This window comes from Panthera leo, chromosome D1, assembly GCF_018350215.1.
Source record: "Panthera leo isolate Ple1 chromosome D1, P.leo_Ple1_pat1.1, whole genome shotgun sequence".
Classification (NCBI taxonomy): domain Eukaryota; kingdom Metazoa; phylum Chordata; class Mammalia; order Carnivora; family Felidae; genus Panthera; species Panthera leo.
The window spans coordinates 63,437,995-63,458,040 of record NC_056688.1 but is presented as its reverse complement, the minus strand read 5'-3'; the positions used below and the strand labels follow the sequence as shown (position 1 = coordinate 63,458,040).

General features: G+C 46.8%; 1 protein-coding gene across 20 annotated transcripts in view; it reads right to left on the bottom strand.

The window, feature by feature from the left end:
* DNHD1 (dynein heavy chain domain 1) overlaps window positions 1–20,046 on the bottom strand; it is a 92,870-nt gene that overhangs the window by 13,630 nt on the left and 59,194 nt on the right. For 15 of the 20 annotated variants that reach the window (XM_042906047.1, XM_042906058.1, XM_042906060.1 and 12 more), the window contains 12 exons: window positions 19,579–19,673; window positions 18,848–19,055; window positions 17,191–17,316; window positions 16,788–16,885; window positions 13,809–16,686; window positions 13,432–13,609; window positions 13,061–13,253; window positions 12,530–12,818; window positions 3,436–5,044; window positions 3,041–3,249; window positions 2,640–2,844; window positions 2,465–2,567 (listed from right to left, as the gene is read on the bottom strand). In XM_042906047.1, coding sequence (XP_042761981.1) covers window positions 2,465–2,567; window positions 2,640–2,844; window positions 3,041–3,249; window positions 3,436–5,044; window positions 12,530–12,818; window positions 13,061–13,253; window positions 13,432–13,609; window positions 13,809–16,686; window positions 16,788–16,885; window positions 17,191–17,316; window positions 18,848–19,055; window positions 19,579–19,673 — 6,191 coding nt within the window. Of the gene's footprint in view, window positions 1–2,464; window positions 2,568–2,639; window positions 2,845–3,040; window positions 3,250–3,435; window positions 5,045–12,529; window positions 12,870–13,060; window positions 13,254–13,431; window positions 13,610–13,808; window positions 16,687–16,787; window positions 16,886–17,190; window positions 17,317–17,798; window positions 18,267–18,847; window positions 19,056–19,578; window positions 19,674–20,046 lie in introns of those variants that run through there. The other 5 variants (XR_006193811.1, XM_042906063.1, XM_042906064.1 and 2 more) reach the window with 5 other exon arrangements.

The window sequence follows — 20,046 nt, the reverse complement described above, 5'->3', positions numbered from 1 at the left end:
GTTCCAGTAAACTAGGCACCATGAAGGCAATGACAGTGCCTTATCTTTCTTAATTAGGAGGAGCTATCATTTATTGAACTCTTACTATGTGCCAGCACTTAAAAAAATTTTTTTTAACATTTATTCATTTTTGAGAGATAGAGAAAGACAGAGCGTGATGGGGGAGGGGAAGAGAGAGAGGGAGACACAGAATCCAAAGCAGGCTCCAGGCTCAGAGCTGTCAGCACAGAGCCCGACGCGGGGCCTGAATCCATGAACCGCGAGATCACAACCTGAGCTGAAGTCAGCCGCTTAACTGACTGAGCCACCCAGGCGCCCCTGTGCCAGCACTTTTAAATGCTTTCCAAGTAAGATGTCATTTAATCCTCATCCTAACCTCTCTGGGTCTTACTTTTCTCGTCTATAAAATGGGAAAAAGGATAGCCACCTCAGAAAGTTTTGGCAAGGATTCTAGTGACCTATCTATCTAGATGTAGACATCGATGTAGACACAGACATAAATATCAATGAGTGGCTGGATAGAAAAAAAGTGGAGTTCCCTTAATTGTTGTAGAGTACAATAATGAATAAATGAACCAGTGGAATATGAGAGAAAAGGGAGATGGAGGGCTCCAGAATGACTCCTGGGATTTGGCTTAAGTGACTAAATGGATGGTGATGCCATTTCCTGGTGTGGGGAACACTGAAAGAAGTACACACTATTACAGCTGTTGAGTGAATGGGCAAAGGATCTGACATTGAATGCCTCTGACACTATGAACCTCTCTCTCCCTCTCTCTCTCTAAGGTTTTATTTTTAAGTAATCTCTACACCCAGTGCGGGGCTCGAACTCAAAACCCCTGAGATCAAGAGTCACATGCTTTTCTAACTGAATCAGCCAGGCGCATCCACTATGAACATCTCTTATTCAGATTTTTGGGTTTCTTATGTTGTGCTCTGATATAACTGACTCAAAGAATAGTAGCACCTTTAAATCAGATCAACAATTCCTGGTATTAATCACTTTGGGAAATGGCAGGACCCAACACAAGACACTGGAATTTGGAAAACACTTGAATGGGCATTCCTGTCCCTCTGTGAACTTTTTTGTTTTGTTTTGTTTTGTTTTCACCTTAATGAGCCCTGAAGTTTTATCTAAGCTAGTGACCCTTGGTGGTGGATGGTAGGAGGGTATCAGTACCGTGAGAACTCCAACATCATTTACAGAGAACACGTTGACAACCATGCATGTAGACACAATGGAAGCCATGCCCCTAGAGTTGCACAGCACTGGGTGATATCCCTGAGGCACCCATCAAAAGAGACAGACTGGCCACTGGGAGCTGTATGGCCCGAAATCCCAGTTGAGGGGAAGTATTTGTCCTTTTGTCCAACCCATTTGAACTAGTGAGTTGACCACTAGTTCACTTCTCTGCAGTTATCCCTGAACCTTCACCAAAGCCTTGTGTAGCAGGAATAAAAAGAAAAGCTATTTTGGAATTCTCTCTTATTAAGAACAAAATGAGATTTAAGTTTGGACGAGAAAAATATCTCTTGTTACATGAGAATTGTATTGGGAGAGTTCTAAAGGAAAAGTGGAGTGGTTGAATAGCATTGTGAATGGGCACGGGGAGAGGGAGGAGAAGAGAAGAGCTGGTTACTGGGAAATGCCCTGTGGAGGGTGACTAAAGAAATTCAGGACATTGAGGTCTAGTGTACCATTCCAGTCTCTGGTCTGGTCTAAAATCTAAATTGACCCACTGCCATCACCCATCCACATTTACTCGGTGGACACAAGAGCCTTGTATAGTCAGTGCTTTTGTGGAGGGAAGAGGTACAGAGACAAAGCTATATGGGAGAACAGGATGGCTATAAGAGGTGTGCTAACAAGTCATGATAGAGAATCCAGGAGAAGAAGAGATAAGAGTAGAGGTGATCATGAGAGTATAATCTCTGCCCTGTTTCCGTTGGGAATCCATGGAGATTTTGGGGAGTACACTGAACTTCCCATAGTCAAGGTACATACTGAGGAAACCAGAAGAAGACACTGGGGTTTCATGTGTTTAGAAGAATCGGCCTGATGTCAGCTGTGCTATGGGCAACCTTGAGCCTAAGCTCTAAAGGAGGTGATAGCAGAGACTAAAGAGATCCCCTGAGGAAAGGAGTACTCTTAAGAGATAAGAACTGAGGTTCAGAGGTGCCTGGCTCAGTAGGTATGAAGTGTCTGGCTCTTGATTTTAGCTCAGGTCATGATCTCACAGCTCATGAGTTCGAGCCCCGCGATTGGGCTCTGCACTGTTGGGATTCTGTCTCCTTTGCCCCCTTCCCCTCCCCTGCTTTCTCTCTATCTCTCTCTCAAAATAAATAAAAATAAACTTAAAAAAAAAAAACCCTTAGGTTCGGTTTGGTTGGTCCCTCCAAAATCCCCCTTTGGTCTCCTGCTTTGACCCTACTGTGCATACCTCACAATCTTCTCCCCCTTTACCTTGCGGGAACTCTTCAGCAACTGTTCCAAGTTAAAGACAAAGTTGGTGTGGGCATTGTGCTTCTCCATAAGCATTCTCAGATTTTCCAGGGCATTCTGGATCCTGGAGAAACAATATACCAATTAGTGGACCCAAGGAAGCAGGAGGTACAGTGCAGGAAATGGGGCCACTTACCGTTGGGCCTTCTTCTTAATCTGCAGAGTCATCTGTTGCTGCAGCAGCACGAAGGTGTCCAGAAAGTCTAGGAATGTCTTGGGGGTGACTAGTGGCAACTCAGGGCATAGGTGTCCATGGTAGCTGGCAGCCGAAAGGTGGATGAGAGCCATGGCTTTGGCCACACTGGGAATTGACGCCTGGAGGTCTGGGCACTTCAAGGAGTCTGAAATGGGCATGACTTTAGCCTGGGCTTGTGAACTTGTGGGGGAATGGGAAAGAAAAGGGACCCTCTTCTGACTTAGGAAAAGGGGCAGAAAAGGTGAAGGGGGTCACTAGGTTCTAGGGAGAGAGAGAGACTGACCTGAATCCTCATTAAAACTTGGTTGGGATGTGTAGTGAGAACAGTAAAAAGGGCTCACCATCATCAATGGATGGATTCTGAGCACCCCCCAGGTAGTGCCGGACCACACTGATCAGGGAGTCTTGGTCCCAGGGTTCATAGCGGTCAATGCTAGCAATGGCCAGTTGAAGAAGCCTCAGGTAAAGGGTCGAGGGCAGCTGTTTGTGGGCCTGGTCATCTCCAATCAGGATGAACATGTGCAGGTGGTTGCACACTTGCTGGTAGAACCTGTGGGCCAGGAGCTCAGATACTGTCCTCCCCTTTATCCCTGTTTGCCCATCGAGGTCCCAACCCCAAACCTGACCCCTTATCCCTGATCTGAGCTCTCACAGCAGCTCTTAGATTTCTTTTTGGCCTTTTGGCCAGGACAGAGCAAGAGCAAAGCAGTTCCTAGTATGGGGTTCTTGGCCTCACCTGTGCAACAGCACTTCCTTCTTGATGTTCTGCTTGACACTAAGGTTCTCCTTGGGGAGATGTTCTTCAATACTTTCCAGATCTGCCTCTGTATACTGGTCAGGGAAACTGCCCGAGGTTGCCAGGGCCAGCAGACGATGAAGGGTAGTAAGATCCACACCCTTGGGCACCAGCAGGGCCACTGGCTGGCCTAACATGCCAGCATGCCAGCTAGCATCCCGTAGACACTGGAGAATGGCCTCCTCTGAGCCAGATGGCAGATGGAAGAGGCGGGCCTGATAAATGCTAGCTGCCAGAGTGATGGCAGTACGGCGCCCAGTACCCAAAGCCCCTGAGAGCAGTATGCCGTGCTGCCGAGGCCTGGCCAGCACCCGGACCAGACGGGCCACGTGCATGGCCATGGCGTGGCAAGAGGCAAGGGAGGCGTTCAACTTCAGCTGAGAGGCTGTGGTGGACAGCTGCTCCTCCAGGCTCTCCCACTGCCGTTCCAGGTACAGGCTGGGGCTCTCAGAGTTGGACCCTAGTGTCAGCTCCTGACTGAAGACCAGGTCAGAGGGCTTTTCCCAGGGGCAGAGTAGTAGCACTGGTAGCAACAGAGGAGAAACCAGGTCCATCTGGGCGGTTTTCTGCCACCAACTCTTGTTTCTGTTTAACTGAAGTTTGCAGCTGCAGGTTTTTGTGCCTTCATCCTGGCTTGTATCCTGACTTATAATTTCTGTGCTTTCCTTCTTTACTGGTGCTGTGGAAGGTGCTAGACCTGAATCATTGGAGGGTGAGCCTGTGGTGACCTGAAGGCCATAAGGGTCGTCCTCCTCCTCTGTCTCACTGCCACTGTTGCTTAAGTCCTCCCACTGGGCCAACTCCCCTTCAGATTCCACTTCGGGCACCCTCTCCTCCTCATTTTCTTCCTCCTCCTCATAGCCCTTGCCCCCATGCTGGGGTGCTGGCTCACAGCAGAAGACACTCTGAGCTACTTCTAGGAGCAGGTTGGCACAGTAGGAGCGTTCTCTAGGGCTATCCAGCCGATCACAAAATGTCCTCTGTGCCTCATGCAACCAAAGACGCACCATGTTACATGTGGCCATCATGACTGTCAGGCGGGTGCCACGTAAGCCTGACACCCGGTGCAAGTGCTCCTGATGGTTGGGAATATCCAGAAAACCCCGGGAGCCCATCCTGGTTGGCAGCAGCTGCAAGCTGCCCAGTAGTTGGCTCACAGAGTGCAGGGAAAAGCGGTAATGTGGGTGGAGCGGGGAAGGCATAAAGCAGTTTCCCACAGCCTCCCAGGCCTCCACTGAGGCCTGGACCAGGGCTTTCGCTAGAACCCCCTCCCGTTCCACAGAGGGGAAGCGCTCAAGCCAGGCCTGGATGCTAGGTGTATGCCTGCTCAGAAGGATGGCCTGGGTCATGCTACCCAGGGCCAGCACTGTGAAGAGTCTAAAGAGACGTGGGCACAGTGGGAGCTCACAGAAGCCTGGTACTGTGGCAGTGGCAAGGAAGTTGACTAGAGGCTGCAGCATCTGCAATTCCAAGGTGCTGTGGGCATACACCGTGCCATCTATGGCCTGGCGCAAAGTCTCCAACACTGGCTGGCAGGTCTTCTCTGGGTCTGTGGGACATGAAGACTGACAGTGAGGACATGCAGGTGCACACATGATGGTGTCACCTGTTCTTCCTATTCCTGCTTCCCTGGGTTTACTTCGGGCACACACAGGGTTCTAAAGGAATTTTGTACACCGGATGTGCTGGGACTTTGTCACGTCTGAGTATATTGTTCTGTCTCCCCCACACCCTCCCTAAAAGCGAGTGATTTCTTCTTCCTTCTCCCTGAAAATCCTATTTCTGTGACCAATTATTTGTTAACAACAGGAAGTTTGGAAGCTGGGACGGATGGAAGCCTGATCTGACACAATAGGGGGAAAGTGCAGTCATCACAGTCAAGAGAGAGGAGTTCTCACACACACACTTCTGTGAAGTCAGTGTTAAACTATGACTTATGTAAAATAAAATGTACACATTTTAAATGTGTAGCTCACGAGTTCTAACAAATGTGCACACCTATGTAACCGCTACTCCAATGATATTTGGAACATTTTCATCACCTCAGAAAGTTCCCTCATGACCCTTTGCAGTCAGTACCCTGCCACATTGTCCCAGGAACTTCTATATGATCTGATTTGTATCACTATTGCTTAGCTTTGCTTGTTCTAGAACTTCATGTAAGGGGAATCGTATTGTATGTAGTTTAGCATGTCTGGCTTCTTTCACTCAGCATGATTCTGATATTCATCCATGTTTCACGTGTGTCAGTTTATTCTGTTTTATTGGAGTAGTAGTCCATTATAAAAATACCACAACTTGTAGACCCACTGACACGCTGATGGACATTTAGGTTGTTTCTAGGTTTTGACTGTGCAGAATAATGCTGCCACAGGTGCTGTTGACCACTCACTAATCTTTCTTTTGTGAAGTATCTTTTTTTTTCTTTTTTTTTTTTTTAATTTTTTTTTTCAACTTTTTTATTTTATTTTTGGGACAGAGAGAGACAGAGCATGAACGGGGGAGGGTCAGAGAGAGAGGGAGACACAGAATCGGAAACAGGCTCCAGGCTCCGAGCCATCAGCCCAGAGCCTGACGCGGGGCTCGAACTCACAGACCGCGAGATCGTGGCCTGGCTGAAGTCGGACGCTTAACCGACTGCGCCACCCAGGCGCCCCGTGAAGTATCTTTTATCCATTTTTAAAAATGGAGTTTGTTTTCTTATTGAGTTGTAAGAGCTTTTTTATGTATTCTGGGTATAAGTCCTTTGTCAGATATGTGTATTGTATTTTTGTCTATGGCTTACTTTTTCATTTTCTTAACAGTGTCTTTTGAAGGGCATAGGTTTTTAATTTTCACAAAATCCAATATTTGTGTCCTAAGAAATCATTGCTTCTAACCAAGGTCATACAGATTTTTCTCTAACATTTTTTTGTAAAGTTTTATAATTTTAGCTTTTACATTTAGGTCTTTAACTGATTTATAATTAATTTTTGTGTATGTCATGGGGTAGGATTCAGGGTTTCTTTTTTTTCACCAAACAGATATGTAGTTGTTCCAACTTCCCCATTGAATTATTTTGGCACATTCGTTGAAAACCAATTGACTATATATGATTATATAAGATTCTCTGTTTTCTCCCATTAGTCTGTCTGTACCCATGTCCTTATATGAATACCCCACTCTCTTGATTACTATAGCCCTGTAGTAAGCGTTGAAATAAATAGTGTAAGCCTTTCCACTTTATTTTCCTTCCTTCCTTCCTTCCTTCCTTCCTTCCTTCCTTCCTTCCTTTCTTACATTTATTTATTTTGAGAAACAGAGACAGAGCACAAGTTGGGGAGGGGCAGAGAGAGAAGGAGACACAGAATCTGAAGCAGGCTCCAGGCTCCAAGCTGTCAGTACACAGCCCGATGTGGGGCTCGAACCCACAAACAGTGAGACCATGACTTGAGCTGAAGTTGGATGCTTAACCGACTGAGCCACCCAGGTGCCCCTATTCTTCTTTTTCAAAGTTGTTTTGTCTCTTCTAGGTCTTTTGTGTTTCCATATAAGTCTCAGAATAAGCCTATCAATCCTGTCATTTTATACAAAAAAAAAAAAAAAAGCCTGCTCAGATTTAGAAGATTTAGATTGCCATTCCACTGAATCTATAGATCAACTGGGGGAGGAGAATGAGCTCCGTAATGATATTAACTCCTCTGACCCATGAACATGGTATATCTCTTCATTTATTTGTCTCCTTTACCTCAGCAATATTTAGTGATTTTCAGTGTTTATATCTAAGTTTATTCCTAAATATTTTAAGCTTTCAGATGATATTTTAAGCTATATTTAAAATTTTTGATTGCCAATTGTTACTAGGATATAGAAATACTTATGATTTCAATAGATTTACTTTGTATCCTATGACCCTGCTAAATTAAATTCACTTATTTATTCTAGCAGTTTTGTAGGGTTGTTTTGTTGTTGGTGGTGATGGTGTAGATTACTTAGGATACTCTGTAGAAAATCATGTTGGGGCACCTGGGTGGTTCAGTCGGTTGTGTCCAACTCTTGATTTCAGCTCAGGTCATGATCTCACAGTTCATGAGTTTGAGCCCCACATCGGGCTCTGTCTTGAGATCGCAGAGCCTGCTTGGGATTCTCTCTCTCCCTCTCTCTCTGCCCCTCCCTGGCTTGCTCTCTCTCTCAAAAAATAAACAAACATTTAAAAAATAAAAAAAAGAAAGAAAATCATGTTATATGACAGTAGAGAGAGTATTAGTTTGTCTTTTCCAATTTTAAAATCTTTTATTTCTTTTTCTTATTGCACTGCTGTGGTGCACTGATGTGCACCAGAGACCCACTGATGGGCCTCTGGTGCAATATTGAATAGAAGCAGTGAAAGTGGATGTTATTGCCTTGTGACTGATCTTATAAAGTGTTCAATATTTCACCATTAAGTACGTAATTAGCTGTAGGTTTTAATAGATGTCCTTCATCAAACTGTGAAAGTTCCCTTCTATTCCTAGTCTGCTAAGAGCTACCATGAATAGTGTTGAATTTTATCAAATGCATTCTCTTTATCTACTAAGATGATCTTACATGTTTTCTCATTTATTCTGTTAATGTCATAAATTATACTGATTTTTGAATGCTGACTCAACTTTACATTCTGGGGATATAGTCCATTTGATCACAATGCTCTGCTTAAACTACATCCCACAGATTTTGATATGTTTTGTTTTATTATTCAGTTCAAAATATTTTCTAATTTCCCTTGTGATTTCTTTGATGCATGAATTATTTAGAAGTGTGTTGTTTAATTGCAAAGAATTTGGGAATTTTCTAGGTGTATTATTGTTATTGAGTTTTATTATTGTAGTCAGAGAAAATATTCTACAAATTTTAATCCTTTGACATTTGTTGAGACTTATTTTATAGCCCAGCATTATCATTTATCTTGGAGAATGCTCCATATACACTTGAAAAGAAAGTGTATTTTGCAGATGGTGGGTATGAGGTTCTGTAAATGTAAATATAGTTGATAGGGCTATTTAGATCTATATCCTTATTTCCTCTCTCCTGTTCTATTAAGTATTGAGAGGAGTATTAAATCTCCTGTAGTGATTTTGGACTTGCTATTTGTCCCTCATTTCTATCCATTCTTTTTCTTTGTATATTTTTGTATTTATTTATTATTTTATTATAATTTTTTTAATTTATTTATTTTTGAGAGAAAAAGACAGAGAACGAGCAGGGTAAGGGTAGAGAGAGAGGGAGATACCTCTATACTATACAATAGTATAATCAGAAGCAGGCTCCAGGCTCTGAGCTGTCAGCACAGAGCCTGACGTGGGGCTTGAACCCACAAACTGTGAGATCATGACCTGAGCCAAAGTTGGACGCTTAACTGCAGAGCCCAATGCGGAGCTTGAACCCACAAGCTGTGAGATCGTGACCTGAGCTGAAGTTGGACACTTAACCGACTGAGCCACCCAGGCGCCCCTCTTTTTCTTTGTATATTTTGAAGCGGTTTCAGGTGCATACACATTTAGGACTTTTATGTCTTTTTTATTAATTAAATATTTTAACACTGAGATATCCAGTTCTCTATCTCTGGTAATACCCTTTGTCTTGAAGGACTTTTTGGAGTGCTTAGGACTTTACATTTAATGTAATTATTCATACAGTTGGTTTAAAGTCCATCATATTGTCATTTGTCTTCTAATCGTCTCTTTTTTTTAATTCCTCTATTGCTCATTTACTGCTTCCTTTTACATACTTAAATATTTTTATATTTAAAATATTATATATTTTAAATTATGCTCTTTGCTATTGTTATTGAGTGATTTTTCTAGGGTAACAATATGCCTCCTTAATGTATCAATACTTAGAAGTAATATTGTGCCACTTCACACCTCATGCCTGACCTTCCCCAATTCCTAGTTCACATTTCACGAATGCAAGAACCTTACAATAGTATAATTTTTACTCACTGCTCCCACCCTATCCTTTTGCTACCGTTCCAGGTTATTTTCTACTTCTGCCAAAAATGTTATTACTTTTATTTTTAAACTATCAACTTTTTACATTTTTTAAAATGTTTATTTATTTTTGAGAGAGACAGAGACAGAGCGCAAGCAGGGGAGGGGTAGAGAGGGAGACACAGAAGCTGAAACAGGCTCCAGGCTCTGAGCTGTCAGCACAGAACAGAGCCGGACACGGGGCTTGAACTCACGGACCGTGAGATCACGACCTGAGCCAAAGTTGGACACCCAACCGACTGAGCCACTCAGGCGCCCCGACTATCAACTATCTTTTAAGGAAACTAAGAGATGAAAAAGAAGGTTACTTATATGCACCCACACATTTACCATTTCTGGTGCTTTTCCTTCTTTTCCATAGATCTGAGTTTCCATACAATTCTATTTCCCTTCTGCCTGAAGAACATCTTTTAGCATCTCTTATAGTGCAGTTCTAGCGACAGTAAATCTTCTCAGCTTTCATGCATCTGAAATACTTTTATTTTATCCTCATTTATGAAGAGTATCTATACTGGACAGAGAATTCTAAGGTAATTCTCTCCCCTTTTAGTACTTTAAAGATGATATTTCACCATCCTCTGGGTTCTGTTGTTTCTGATGGGAAGTTAACCATCATTCTTAATATCATTCATCTGTACATAATGTGTTTTATCTTTTCTCTGACCACTTTCAAGTGTCTCTTTCTTTGATTTTCAGCTGTTTGACTATGATGTGCCTAGGTGTGGTTTTCTCTTTATTATTTTAATTGGGGATAACTGAGCTTTCCCTTTCTGAAAGTCAGTATTTTCCAAGAAATTTGGGAAAATTTTGTTCATTATTTCCTCATAGGTTTTTTTCTGCCCTAATCTCACTCTCCTTTCCTTTGGGAACCCCAGTTACATGTGTGTTATACTGAAGCTGTATTCATATTCAGTATTTTTCTGTTCTTCAGGATTCACTCACTTTTGCTATTGCCAATCTGCTGTTAAACCATGCAGTGACTTTTTCATTTCAGTTATTGTGTTTTCCAGTTCTTTCCATTTCCATTTAGTTATTTTTGGTAGTTTCTATTTCTTTGCTGAGATTACTTATGCGTTCACTCATTAAGATCATATTTTCCTTTAAGAATCTGAGTACTTTTATAATAGCTGCTATAAAATATTTGCTAAGTTCTACTTCTAGACCATTTCAAGGTCAGTTTTTATTGACTTTTCTCTAGACAATGGGTCACAGTTTTTTGTTTTGTTGTATGTCTATTAATTTTTTTTTTTATACTAGATGTTGGCTATTACCGTAGGACATCTCTTTTTAAATATCTTTTTAAAGTTTATTTATTGATTTTGAGAGAGAAAGAGAGAGAGAGGCAGAGAGAGAATCCTAGGCAGGTTCTGCACTGACAGTGCAAGAGCCCGAGGTGGGGCTGGAACTCATGAACCATGAGACCAGGACCCAAGCCGAAGTCAGACACCCAACCGACTGAGCCATCCAGGCACCCCCACCCTAGGACAGCTTTTACAATGCCAGCTGTAATATACTTCACTCCACAACATCGCTTGCAATGTTTTCAGCCTTCCTGCTGAAATCTCTTCTCAGCTGCTATTCAGATCTGAATTTACCCCTTCTATTTACAACTGACAATCTGATTATTTGTGCAAATTTACTGAAAGGGCCAAATAAGATAGTTGCAGAAAATTACAGGTCTTGGTGCTAAACAGACTTAATTTTAATCTTGGTTCTGACATTTTACTGGCTAGAGTATCTTGGGCAAGTTATAAAAATCTTTCAGTTTCTTCATCTTTAAAATGATCATAACAAATTTCCATCTTAATAGGATTTTATGAGCACTAAAGATGATATAAAGTTTGTAACACACAGTCCTCAATAAATTGTACCTATTATTATTAAGTGTGTCTACAACCTGATTCAAGTTTTCTACATTTCATAAAAGACTTCAGTGTCTAACTGGACAATCCAGCTAATACTTTGCCCTATACTTTACTTCTGCCCATTCCCATGGGCATATCTCATGGCCACATTCAAACCTGTCATTATCACTTTAGAAACTTTAAATTTTAGTATCCCAGACTTTTATCTCAATTTCCCCTTTCCTTTGTAATCTTTGCTTCTATAAACTCTTAATGAGTACTTACTTCCTCTTGGGTCTATCAGAATGAATAAGACAAATCTCTCTTCTCATGAAGCTCAGAGTGTAGTGGAAAGGATCAACAAGTAAACACACAATCATAAAACCATGGTTGTCACAGATTTTTGTACAGAGCATGAGATGAATATCTAACCTAGCCTGCAGGCTCAGATTTCCTGGAAAAGATGTTGCCTAAGCTTATGTGTAAAGAATAAGGACTTATCCAGATACATAGAGGAGGGAAGACAGAGAAGACAGCAATCCCAGAGGCTAGAGGAAGCCTGACTTACTGAATGCCTGTACATAGTTGACTCCAGTTAGAGTACAGAGTGTCAGAGAAGAAAGCCTCATCGCAAGGAATCTTTCAAGAGCATTCACCAAAGTTCCAGGTAGTGACTGACTGAACCAGGGAAGATGGAATGGAAATAAGTGGACAGATTTGAGAGATATTTAGAATGCAAAATTGAGAGACATGGTGACTGGACTTCGGTAAGATGGCAGGAGATGTCAACAAGATTTCTGACTTAAGTGACTGGATGGATGGTTGTACTCATTACTAAAGGACAGGAACAGGTTTTCAGGGTCAGATGATGAGTTCAGTGTTGAGTCTGAAGTGCCAGTGGGACAAGATAGAGATATACAGTAAGTAGCTGTGTAAACAGGTCTAGCACTTAGAAGAAAAGCCTGGCCAGGGATAAAGATTTAGCAGTCAAAGCATAGAGATGGCAGATGAGGCCATGAGAGGGGTGTGATTGTTCAGGGAGCACATTTTCAATGAGAAAATATTAAGAATGGGATGCTGAGGTTTGGTCTGTAAGTGTCTGAGAGTCAGTAAATATCGTTAGGGATTTTACAGTCTCAAGAGATCACCATGACTCCTTTCTTCCTCCGCCCAGCTACTTACTAGAAGTGGCCAGGTGCAGATCTTCCAGCAGGAAGAGGAGGGAGCCTTTAGAATCCAGGTGCGGCCCAGGTGATGGGGCAGCTTGTGCTTGGCCCTGGACCCCTTGACTCAGCAGCAGGCGCAGGTGGGTGGGACTAAAGGCAGAGTGGATGGGGCTGTACGTGTAAGGGTGATGTGGCTCCACCAGCATCTCCACAAAGGTTGACTTCCCTGTTGCCGCCTCTCCAGCCAGCAGCACTGGGTGTCCCTCTGACAGCAGCAGGTCCACCACATATAAGAGCCGTTCAGTCTGCAGGACAGGAGCAGGGCTTACTGGGGCAGTGCCAATCTAGGCAGTAATCTAGGTGAAAGCAAAGGTCTAGGGGTATTGTCTTAGAGCTGCACCTGCAGAACACTTCACATATTCTTGTGATTGTGAAAACATATCGAAGAACAGAAGCAGGGGGGAGCCCCAGCTGGCGCCAGAACATAGACTCCCCCAGGATATCTCCTTGAGCCCCAAGCCCAGCTACTGCCCCATTGTCTTCACACCTGGGGAGAAGGGTTGAAGGTGCCCGGAATTCCTCTGATGCGGCTGCCCAGGTAATGGCCAGTGAAGGGGACCAATGTCCCATTTTCAGGGCATACATGTAGATCAAACACCAAGGCTGAAGGCAGTGGCTCCAGGTAGTTGCAGAGGCAACTGATAGATCCCCTCATGAAGGTATCAAAGAGGGGCCAGAGCCTGTTCAGATGGATGTACAGGCAAAAGTGTCAGATAGTTACAACAATTCCATTCTGTTTGTGACACACTCACACATTCCACCCTCCCCGACAGTCATGTCACCTGGGTTTTAACTCCCATGTGCCAGTCCATCTCAGCTCTCTGAATCCCCCACCCCCGGCCCCACCCCTGCAGATACCTGGAGGGAAGGTGGGCTCCAAAGCCCCAAACCAATGCAAAGAGAAAGCTGCTGACAGCCAGCGAATGCTCCTTGCACTTATTAGGTACATCATCACTGGCAACCTGGGATGGGTTCAGAGAGCTGCTTTTTGAGGACTTGAAGCTCTGGGCCACAGGATCACTACAGCTGAGGTCCTCTGCAAAGGTCACCATGGCCAGAATAGGAGCCCAGGTAGGAAAAAGTGGGGGGTGGAGGAAGTGAGTAGAGATTGGCTCTGCTGCCCATTTTTGGTCCCCAGGCCCAAATCAACTAAGGAACCCAGACCCCAGGCACCAGCTGTATGCCAGCTGTCCTCAAGGCCCCTTGTCCCAAGCCATCCCTTCTCTTTCCCTCACCTGAGACATGCGCCTTCTCCCCTTCATCTATGCGCAGGTGGGGGCCAAGCAGACCACGCAAGATACGGGCCAGGCTGGTCACTTCGGCCACACCTGGGCAAACGGCCTGCTGCCCATGAACCTGCAGCAGAGAGCTGGCGCCCTGCCGGGTGAGGAATCGAAACGTCGCTGGCACCAGTGCTTGAGCCAGGCGGTTGAGCTCAGTGACTGTCTGGGGTTGCAGGCGGTACTCGTGGGGCAGGGTTGCCATCAGAACACTAAGCATGCTTTGCCAAGTCTGCTCCCCGCCACACCAGACGAGGGCACACCGGCCTGCCACTTTGGGGGACATACCTGTTGCATCTCCCACCTCCATCAGGAGAAAAGTACCTGGGGGTCGTGCTATCTGCTGCCCGTTGGGGAGGCTGAGCTGGGGGGCATCGCTCAGGAGGCAAGTGATAGAGTCCAGCCAGGCAGCACTGGCGACCCCATCACATATTATCCAGTGCTGGATACCCACCGATTCCTGTGGTGGCCCCTTTGGGCCTGCAGTCTTACATGGATTGGCTGCACGAAACAGCCTGGGGAAGACGCCATGGTGCCAGCAGGGGCCCTCTAGCCATCCCAGGAACTCCTGGGGGCTGAGGACATTGGGATACAGGTGGGTGATCTCCACAGGCTGGCAGCCCTGAGCTGAGGTGTCCTCCCTGGCTGCCAGCCGATTCTGGATCTTAAATAAGCTATGCCAACAAGTGGTCTTGCCACTGCCTGCAGGGCCCAGGAGCAAAACACCCGAAACCCGGCTCAGAGCCTGGCTCAGCTGCTCCAGGGATCCCAAAATATCAGGGCTGGGATGGAGGCCTATCTGCTGTAGTTCCTCCACCAGCAATGGCTTCCTCAGCGTGTGGGTCACAGGCTCTGCCAACACCTGGCGGGCATTAGGGAAGAGCCCACAGAGCAGCTCTTGGAGGTTATGCAGGTGGACACCACTGAGGATGCTGAACAGTGGTGAGCGTAGCAGGGCACGCAATAGGGCAGCCTCCTCATTGACAGCTAGGCTGTGGGGCTGCTGGGACTTGGGCTCCTTGATCACATGTAAGTCTTGTATCGTGTCTTCCAGTACCTGCTTGAGCAATGGCAAGCGGCAGGGCAGGGATGCAGACACCAGCTCACGCTCTAGGGAGAAGAATTTAGACAAGCGGGAAGCCATGCGGGAGGCATCCCGCATCCCTGCACCCAGCAGGGTCAGCTCTGCCACTTGCTGCAAGTCAGGCAGTGTCAGTGCCACAGGCCGTAGCAGCAGGTGCAGGTTGGCAGGCACAGCAGGACTCAGGGAACGCAGCGTCAGGAAACAGCCATAGCAAAGGCGTATGTACACGTGATGTTTCTCAAAGACGCCACTGCCCAGGGGGTGTGTGGGGTCAACAGCGCTGGTACTTCGGGAGGCCTCCTGGTACAGTGGGGCACAGAGGTGGTGCAGCTGAGTGAGGCGCTGGCCCAGGGCAGAGAGCAAGCCAAGGGGCAGGCGCTGAGCCTCCTCCAACAGCAGCCAGGCACCACCCTGCAAGGCCCCGTTCAGGTAGTTGCTCAGGCTTTGGGCTTCTGTCTGAGGTAGGCAGGGCATTGTCACCAGCTGGCGTCCCAGGGCCTGTGCCATGCTCTTCACCATGTCTGTCTTGCCCACTCCTTCAGGGCCCAGTAGAGCCCCACAGGCCACCTCTTCCAAGGCCAATAACAGCACCAGGGCTGGCCGCTCAGGCAGCAGGCTGGGTAGAGACCCTAGTCTGGGACCCAGGTATTCATAATTGTACAGAAAGGACCGACCCAGCACATCTATCCAGCATGCAGCTGGTGACAGAGAAGTCTCAGTAGATGCAATAGTCTTGAGACTCTGCAGGGGTTTCTGGGGGGCGATGTGAGGTGAACCCAGGTGGTATTTGAGTTGGCGGGCCCAATGGAAATCTGTCAGATCACTGACCTGGTGCTCCTGCAACAGCTGTGCTATATCCCGGTGAGTCACTGCCATGACCAACAGAGCACTGAGCAGGCTGGTCTGGCGAACAGAAGACAGGGGCTGCCCACCCTGGGAGGCCCTGTGAGCCCGTATAAAATGCACCAGTGCCTCGAGCTTGCGCACATGCGTGGGGACCATGGCCAGGGTCCTCCCCTCTAGCAGAGCCTCCTCCATCTCCGCCCACCATACCACCTCCTCTGCCACCATCACACACTGCCAAGGGAAGGCCTGGACTAAGTCTAGCCAGTGGTGGACACACAGCTGCAAGGGCAGCTGGCCTTGCTGGGGCAGCTGCTTGAAGGCCTCATCTAGGGACGGGCCCAGAGCGAGACGGGAAGCCACACAGCCCTGCAGCATGTGCACAAGTGCCAAACGCAGGCACTTCTCCAGATGGGCCAGCCATTTGGGGAGATCCGGATGCAGAGGAACAGACCTCTGCAGCTTCACCTCCTCCCCACCTGCCCCAAGCACTGCAAATGCCTCCACCTGAGTAGATGGCTTTGGGCTTGAGTCCCGGTCATCCGTGTTTTTGTCAGTCAGGCTGGAATTGAAACTCACAGCATACACATGAGGGAAGCAGCGTCGTACCCAGAGCTGGGCCTCACATGATTCCAGGGGGGCAGCCAGCAGGGCTACCAGCTCACTATTGCTGAGGAAGAAGAGGCGGGGGAAGTCAGCACACACCCCATAAAGCACGGTCTCCAGGGCCATGATGATGCCCTCCAGCTCCACCGAGCCCGCTTGCAGCAGTTGTTGTAGCTGCTGGCCTCGGAAGTGAGGGCTCCGCTTGATGCTGGGCACTACAAGTGACAGAACCAGGGGGTCAGCTACAGAGGTCTGCATCAGGATCCGATACTGATCATCCATGGCCTTGAACCGGGAGTTCTGCAGTGAGGGAGGGGGTAAAAGTGAGGGCAGCTCCCCCTCCCATGATAAGCCCCACTATGCAGTAGCCCTTGTCCACCTGCCTCACCCCTCTTTCCTACCAGGTCGGAACTAGGAAACTCGATCTTCATCTCATACAGAACTTTATTCAGAAAAATCCACTTCTGCTGGAAAGTCACCCACACCTCCAGCAGGGCACCTGTGTGAACACCAGAGGATCACTGGAGGGAGGCTAGGGTTCCAGCTTCCGCAAGGTCCAGCTGACCCTGACCTCTCAGGGTGCCCCACCCCCAAATACTCAGCAGGACCCAGGGACCTTCCTTGGAGAGCAAACTTGTCCTGTAAATAAACTTTCACCTGGTCACCTGAGCCCAAGAAGTAAGAAGAAGGTCCTCACTCTGTCCTTCTGGTCTTCCCCCACCCAACCCCCACCTCTCACCCCATCCCTCTGGGCATTCCCGCCCTAGATCCCACCCACTCTCCAGGCTAGAGGCCTGCACTCACTCAGGCTATGCATGATGGTCACCCACTCCAAAGCTATTTTGTTTAAGTCTTCTGACTTTTGGATGGCCAGGATCTTGAACAATACCTGAAGACTCTCCTGGATAGAATCCTGCAAGCTGCTGTAATCTGAGGAAGAGTGGGTTCTAGCTGAGCGGAGCTGGCAGGCAGATGGGGCAAGGGCAGGGGTGGTGAATACCCAAATTATACTGAAACTCAGTTCTCAAGCTATTCCCTAGAAGACTCAAACATTTTTTCTTCCACTAGTTGCAAAGTATGCTCTCCTAGAGTCAGAGTGTGTTTAAAGCCTGTCCATGTGAGTTATAATCTTAATTACAGAATTTGATCTCATATTATGTTAACCACTGAAATATGGGTGAGGAAGAGTTGCTGGTTCTATGGAAACTATGGAAAACCTTCAGTAAAGGTGAGCTGATAAAAACATGATATTAAATTAGGTATACTCCAATTTTTTTTTTTTTAAGTAGGCTTCATGCCCAGCAGGGAGCCCAATGTAGGGCTTGAACTCACAACCCTGACATGAAGACCTGAGCTGAGATCCAAAGTCAGTTGCTTAACTGTCTGAGCCACCATGTGCCCCTAGGCCAGTCAATTTTTAAAACTTGGGAAACTATAATAAAATCTAGAAAAATTTTGGACTCCAGCAACTTCACAAGTGTCTTCATGTCACTGCTCAACTTTACAGAAGCTGAAAGTAGAAATGGTGGACAATGCATTAATGCAGGAAAGGCAGTGAGGAACTTCTATCAGTCGACTGCAAATCAAGGTCAAGCCCTTGTCCTCAGGCTAAAAGGTTATGTTTATATGTTTTAAGCTAAAGTAAAAATTTTAAGCCATGTATATCTCATATTTTATGATCTCTCTATTTAGCTAACTTTGAATTTGCCAGTTGAGTTTCAAGTGGATTGGATAAGACAATTTCTCCTCTACTGGCAGTTCCCTAACTATACCATCTTGGGTGCCTGTACATATGCTGTTCTCTCTGCCCGGCATGCCCTTCTCTCCTTGTAAGTTTGGCAAACTTCTGCTCCTTCAGGAGTCAGCAATGAGGCCTTTACCTGCGGGAAAAGAAGATTCCTCTGACTCTCCCCAGTCCTTTGAAGCTAGTCCTCTTTCTGAGATTCTACTGCCCTCAGTTAAATTCTCCATCATGCACTTATCTCTATTCTATCATCCTCTGTCACTGGACTAGGAGCTCCTAGAGGACAGGACTTGGACTGTAAATCTCAAGGTCTCTTGTGTTTGGCTCCGAGAAGGCAGGTAGGTTTGATGCAGGAATGACAAATGAGTGAATGAATGGGGCAAGAGATCCAACAACAGGATGCAATCTAGAGGAAAGAGCACTGGAAAATGGAGAGACATGACTGTGAGGGATTTTTTTAGTCCACCCAGAAAGGGAAGGACCTTTGCTGAAAGGGCCAGGCATTGGGTAGGAGGGAGGGAGCAGGGGGCTCCCAAGATTAAGACTATACAGGTGCTACATGGAAGAACTGTCTCAGAACAGACAGATGTCTCAGGTTGCTCAGTAAGGATGGGGCCCTGGCTAGAGAAGCCAGATTGGGCAGGGTTGTGTGGATGTGGTGGACAAATGTGGCCCCTAGCAGAGGGCTATAACTGGACAACAAGAGCTGGGTCTCACCTGAAAGGATGAAGGTGCCGCTATCCTTGCTCACCACCTCCCACTGGGGGCTATGGAACATTTGCCTCTTGGAGCGCTCCAAGGCTGGGGGCTCATAGGGTACATACAGGATGAAGTTGATCAGTCGCAGCTGGCGTGCCTCCCAGACCCGCTGCAGCCGCCGGAGAGTTTCTTGGGCACGGATTTGTTCGTTTTCACACTGCCAGATCTGGAACAGCTGGGTCTCAGGAACTAGCACTGGGTGATGGCTCAGGGGATAGCCTTGAAAGTGGGACTCCAGGGCTAGGGCTCAGGGGAATGGAAGTCTCAGAAATGTAGAGTGGGACCATTTGGCCTCAGGTAGGACATCGGCAGCATACTTTGACCTAGGGCTGCTGCCTTGAAGCCTACCCTTTTGCAAGGTTTCAGCTGAGCAGATAGTGCCTTAATCAGTTCATATTGGAACAGGGCAAGTGTTGGAGGACATCTGCCATCCTGTGTGCCCACAAATTTGGGGCTGCCACCCAGTTCCTTCTGGGGATGGGGCATGCTCTCAGGCAGAGTCTGAGACCACCCATCAGATCCCCACACCCCACAGGCAGGACCAAAAACTCAACCTCCCGCCTTCCCACCCACAAGCCAGTATCTACTGTCCCCTGTCTCAAGGGGCTGCTGGGACTTAACTGGCTCTATTAGAGTTTAGCACATAGGTTCTGGGCTTGGATCAACTCCTTCTCTCTGGAGGGCCCCACCTGATTGATTTGATCTGCAAATTCGAGCAGCGGACAAGTTAGCAGCTGGCCCAGTGTAAGGAGTTCCGTGTTCTGAAGACTGCCCAGCCCTAAGGCTGGAGGTAGAGGGGACAAGTCAGAGCAACACTCAGTACATGGCAGAATCCAGCCCATATCCTAGAGCCCAGATCTGCAACCCTGAGCCCAGCCCAGCCCAGCCCAGCTCCCAGACAGCAGATCTCAAAGCACAACATAGAGCCAAGAACCCAGAACCTAGGGTCCAGAACACAACACAGAGCCCAGAGCTAAGACTGTAGCTTGAGTTTAGCCCAAGTCAGCAGAGGAGACTCACATGGTGTGCATGAGGTTAGAAATGTTTATCCCTGTGGGGCAAAGGCAGGGAGCAACCCAGGGAGGAAAGGTGTTTCCTACAGGAGCAGCAGGGAACTGAGTCCTTACATTGTTCTAATCCACCTGTACTTCCCTTCC